Source organism: Monopterus albus, unplaced genomic scaffold, assembly GCF_001952655.1.
Source record: "Monopterus albus unplaced genomic scaffold, M_albus_1.0 scaffold164.1, whole genome shotgun sequence".
In the NCBI taxonomy this organism is placed as follows: Eukaryota; Metazoa; Chordata; class Actinopteri; order Synbranchiformes; family Synbranchidae; genus Monopterus; species Monopterus albus.
Genome location: NW_018128044.1, coordinates 716,141 through 721,901, shown reverse-complemented (window position 1 = coordinate 721,901; position 5,761 = coordinate 716,141). Strand labels below are relative to the sequence as shown.

General features: G+C 36.9%; 1 protein-coding gene across 1 annotated transcript in view; it reads left to right on the top strand.

Annotated features, from left to right (window-relative positions):
* The first annotated feature begins 1,807 nt into the window (after window positions 1-1,807).
* Window positions 1,808-5,761, top strand: part of selenol (selenoprotein L) — an 8,812-nt gene continuing 4,858 nt past the window's right edge. The window contains exons 1-6 of the mRNA XM_020615361.1: window positions 1,808-1,968; window positions 2,684-2,762; window positions 2,883-2,936; window positions 3,567-3,612; window positions 4,189-4,316; window positions 4,406-4,520. Of these exons, the coding sequence (XP_020471017.1) occupies window positions 1,863-1,968; window positions 2,684-2,762; window positions 2,883-2,936; window positions 3,567-3,612; window positions 4,189-4,316; window positions 4,406-4,520 (528 nt within the window). The 5' untranslated portion in view covers window positions 1,808-1,862. The remainder of the gene's footprint in view (window positions 1,969-2,683; window positions 2,763-2,882; window positions 2,937-3,566; window positions 3,613-4,188; window positions 4,317-4,405; window positions 4,521-5,761) is intronic.

Sequence of the window (5,761 nt, the reverse complement as noted above, 5' to 3'; positions counted from 1 at the left end):
GGGTGTTGAACTCTGCTTTTTTTTTCATGTGACTAGTAATGGGTTGGTATAAAGATGAGTTGACTGCAGAACTAATATAAGAGCCACCTGATTTTTATTTTGTATTTATATTACAGCAAAACCTGAGGGTGGCATTGCCCCAGGTTTTTTTTTGGGTTTTTTTTTTTTTTTTTTTTTACATTGTCTCATCTGGGTCTGAAAAGATCAGTCAGTTACTCAGTTGATCGGCAGAAAATATTCATTGTGGGATCTTGTATGAGGAAAAGCACACCACCTAGCTTGCTGTCTTTGCACTCATTCCTTTATTTTATGTTCAACAGCATATGTCTCTCTCACATGTCTTTTCTGTGGATTTTATAGATTCAGATTTTCCTGTAAAAAAACAAACAAACAGTTGTTTATGACAACTCAGAGCAATAGTTTGGGACAAAAGAGCTCATATGTCTTAATCATAAGACATTGTCTGAATTTTATTTATTTGTTTAAGCAACAGTCTTGTCAAGATCTCTGGAGTAAATCTCAGAAAAAATTTTCACAAATTCATAAAATTGGCTGTAAATTTGAAAATGTCTGAGGCGGTATTACTTGTGTAGATTTCTGTTTGCTGTCTAAATTTTATTAGTTCAAAAGTCTGACTCTGACCAAATTTTGTCACTGCGTTCCTCCACAAAATCGATGACTGCTACAAATGATCCACCTGATCTTTTATGTTTTTCAGAATTGCAGGTAATATTGTTTTGATTGGGCGTAGTAGGGGTAATGATGTGATGTTTACAAACAGCAGCCTTATAAAACAAAATTAGTGTGTATGCTGCTGCTGCCTGTTTTTAATAACTCAGTGTGAGTTTAAGCACAAGGAGGGACAGACTATAGGGTTGGCTAGTAATTCACCAGAGATTATCTACAAGCACTGAGTGAACAAATTTGAGCAGTGTTTTTAACTGAAGCTTTCATCATTCAGAAGCCTTTAAATGCTAAAGTATCACTTCTGAAAGTCATGTCAGTGCTGTAGCAATTGTTACTCAAATGTCCACTTTGTTCATTTCTTATTTAATCAGTTAATTTCCTCAGATTAAGAACAAATTGACCTTTTCAGTTTATTTCCTGCATTAATGACAGTGATTGACCTACACTTGCTTTGCGCCACATCTTCTTTTTCATATCAGCGATTGAGATGACTGGTTGTCATTTTCTGTTTTGGGTGAACAGACTGGGTGACCCAGTCATTAAGTGCTACAATGGGCTTGAGGGCCATGAGTGCACAACTTATCTCAACTTGAAGGAGAGAATGTTTCTATGGAATGAGTTAATGAATGTTCAGCAGTCAATAAAACTGGTTGACAGTTTTAACAGGCTCTGTTGTAGGGTTTTTTGGAAAGACTTTGCTGCAACATTACCTGCAGTGATCTGACTAATTATTCATTATTACTGTTAAATAGACCCACATTTAAAAATATAAGAGGCGTTTCTCTCCCAAGTAGTACTTCTGTATTTCTTAAATCAATAAATATAAGAATATTTTATAAATAGTACTTTTTAATGTTCACTTTAACAGCTAAACTTATTAAAATTAAACATTTCCTTTTAAAAAATATATTGTAAACGATCATTTTCTTAAAATAAACCTATAGCTTAAACTATGCTGTTTTTAACAATAAAAAGTGTAACTAAAATTTAATATTTATATTTTTAGTTAATTGTATTTAAACTTAAAATTCTGAAATATTTTACCACTTTAAAATCGCTCTCTTAATTCTTAATTCACGGCGCACGTGATTTTGTCACGTGATCAGGAAGTTAAGTTAGCTTACATGGCTGTTCATATACAGTAGGTACAAACCTCCAGACTGTGGCCGGTCACCATGGCTGAGGATGTGACTGCATCAGACGAAACTCTAACAAGTGGTTTGACTCTGTTGGTCAACTTGGGCAACGTCCTTCTACAGAATGCTAAGCAGGATGCAGAAGGTAGGACTGAGCTATAAGGGTTTAGATGCTGCGACAGTCGTCACAGATTTATTTTTTGTTTTTTGTTAAATTTTTTAATGTTTTTGTTGCCATGAAAGGTAGACACCATACAGAGAGCGACTCCTTAGTTGACTGTGTTTGGTTTGGTCTTACGTGTAATTCGGCTTAGAGAAAGTACACATTGGCTCTCACTGTTAATAAGTTTCAACTCTAGTGTTGCCTAGTAACTCTTAAAGAGTTAAGTTCTTATTTAGACGGAAGGAGTCTGTAGAAAAACAACAACAGTAGGTGAGCCAGTAAGAAAAGGCAAACCTTTGCTTATGTTATATTTTAGCCGAATTGCTAAGAAGATTGAAGTGATTTAGAAAATAGATTTCGTTTTATTAAATAGTCAGTGTATGGTTCTCACAAAGAATAAGAGCATCAAAATGTAGGAAATCTGAATACGGTCTGGGGTTACAGTATATTCTCACTATGTTGGATTAATGTTCTGTTAAGCTGTATTAGTTATTTCTCTGCCCATTTCATGAGCCTGGATGTTATTTACCATGTTTATTACTGTAATTGAAGCTGTCTTCTTTGCTACAAAACATGCTTCTTGTCCTTGAGTTAAAACGGGTCAGTGTGACCACATGGCTGGATTAATCCCTGTCATGCTTATTACCAACACAATGGCACTACACACAAATAACTATGGCCCTTTGTTCTCATCCAGTCTCCCTGGAGAATTTTGTCCCACATAAGATCACTACTTTATTGGGCTTAATCACAGCTGGAGCACACTTGTACAAAAGGTGGGAGGCTTTCAATACCTGCAAAGCCACAATCAAGTCAAACCACTTTTAAAATCAAAATGTTAACATACTGCATTTTTATAGTGTAAAGTAACAGTGTATTTTGTTATTGTTGAGCAGTCTTGGAGTGAAGAAGAAGAGTGAAGCAGAGGCCATTTGGCAAAAGTGTTATCAGTAAGTATGGGAAAATGATCATTTAAAATAATAATACACACATTTACACATCTTACCAATAGGTTGCCAGAACACTTCATGTTCTATTTCTGTTCTCTTTTTGGAAGTTTATTTTGATTACAACAACACCAAACAATTATTGATTAATCTGCCAGTTATTTTCTAAATCATGTGCTTTATAAAATGTCAGAAAATGGTCATCAGTTTTTTGCATGAAAAATGGTTTTGCTTTTGGTACAGATTAATATTTTGGCAGATGGATAGTAAGAGGATACTGTTCAGAGATATTTTGATGATTAACTCAAACTGGCTGTTGGTGTCCTCACAAAACCTGATAGTTTTAACTGATTCAACTGTATGATGCTGTGTTAGACTTAAACACTTGTCCTGTGACAATACAAATACTGTTTCACTGGGTTTTTCCAGCCTAACATCAAATTCTGACTCACCACTTCAAAAGCGCTTCAAAAATCACAGTTGATAGGTGTTGGATGTTACCCACTGTGGCATGGAGATCACATTTGAGTCCTGGATTGACTCTGTCAGTGTAATCTGAAAACTATGTGTCTGTGTTTTAGTTGTAATTAATGGAAATTTAAATAATCATATAATTATTTTAAAATTTTCCAGCAAAGCAGCAGTGAGAGAGCAGCTGGAGGTGCTTCTGCAGCTGGAGGTCTGTATGTGTATGTCCGTTCTAGGTCATTTTAAGAGTCACATTCTCCACCATCCTTGTCTCATCCACAGTGTGTACAGTTGTTATATAAACATCTTACAATGCAAAATGTTTCTAATAATGTCCAATAGAATATCTAATTAACTGGCAGCATATTGTGTATAAGCAGGTTTGTGATAGAAAAAAAAATCGATGAAGCTGCCATAAAGCACACATTGGTTCAGACTAGTACTAAAGCAATTAATCAACATAGCACTGATAGATGTTTGCTGGTTTGAGCTTCTCCAATGTGAGGATTTAATTGGTTTTCTCTGTTTTATGTCATTATAAAATGAATCTTTCTGTATTTGGCATTTTTTGTGACTGCCTAAGCAACTCACTGATTGACTGATAAAATAACAGCTCAATAGAGGCTTTAAAAGTGATGCTGTCATTTTGTCATACTTGTCTACTGTGATTAAACCCACTTTGCATTGTCTTTTTCAGACAAATATGACTTTTATTTGACTGCAATCACAGCTGTAAAGAAAGCTGCCTCCATGGTTTAGTTTGATCGCTGTGTTTTTGTGTGTGCAGAGCGAGTGGGACTCCTTCCTGGAGAGTGTGGACAGAGGTCTGAAGACAACAGATAGACAGTTGTCAGGAGCAAAGACGGCAGACAGCCTGAGCCCTGATACTTCATTTACTGACGGACGGAGTGGAGAGTGAGTTCACACTCTGTTTATGTTGTCATTTTACCACCTCACAGTTCAGTTTTGTTTTTTTAATTAAATAAAGTTTTCTTGTGTTGAAGGTGTGTAACTCTGGGTCACTACCTGGGTCAGGGTCGGAAGCTGTTACTGGTTCTCATCAGACATTTTGGATGACTGTCGTGACGAGACCATGTGGCCGAACTGCAGGCCAGCCAGGTGAGTTTACCTTTAATCTGAATGTAATTATTTATAGGAAGAAAATTAAACTTTCACTCATTCAGTCTGTTACAGCATCAAAAGCAGTGTGCATCGATTTACTGCATAATGCTACTCTACTTCAAGTGTGTCAGACAGAAACCATGTTTTCAACCAACTCATGAAGCTAATATGAGCTTTATTAGCTAGCTAGCTATATACAGACGTGGACAAAATTGTTGGTACCCTTCTGTTAAACAAAGAGAAACTCACAATGGTCACTGGAATAACATGAAACTGACAAAAGTAATAATAAATAAAAATTTACTGAAAATGAACTAAAGAAAGTCAGTCATTGCTTTTGAATTGTGGTTCAACAGAAGAATTTAAAAAAAGAAACTAATGAAACTGGCCCAGACAAAAATGAAGGTACCCCTAGAAAGGACTGAAAATATTTTGAACATAGAGACATGTTAAACTAAAGTGTGTCCTCTAATTAGCATCACAGGTGTTTTCAAACTTTCAAACACTGACTACAGTGGCACATATTATTCAGAAGTTTAAGGTCCACGGCACTGTAGCCAACCTCCCTGGACGTGGCCGCAAGAGGAAAATTGATGACAAATTGAAGAGACGGATAATGCGAATGGTAACCAAAGAGCCCAGAACAACTTCCAAAGAGATTAGAGGTGAACTCCAAGGTCAAGGTACATCAGTGTCAGACAGGTAGGACTTCATGGAAGACCACCGAGGAGGACTCCACTGTTGAAAGCAACTCATAAAAAAGCGAGAATGGAATTTGCTAAAATGCAAATTGACCAGCCACAAAGCTTCTGGGAGAATGTCCTTTGGACAGATGAGACAAAACTGGAACTGTTTGGCAAGTCACATCAGCTCAATGTTCACAGATGCACATATGAAGCATACAAAGAAAAGAACACTACCTACTGTGAAACATGGAGGAGGCTCGGTTATGTTCTGGGGCTGCTTTGCTGTATCTGGCACAGGGTGTCTTGAATCTGTGCAGGGTACAATGAAATCCCAAGACTATCAACGCATTCTGGAGCGAAATGTGCTGCCCACTGTCAGAAAACTTGGTCTCAGTCGCAGGTCAGGGGTCCTTCAACAGGATAATGACCCAAAACACACAGCTAAGAACACCCAAGAATGGCTAAGAAGAAAACATTGGACTGTTCTGAAGTGGCCTTCTATGAGCCCTGATCTAAATCCTATTGAACATCTGTGGAAAGAGCTGAAACATG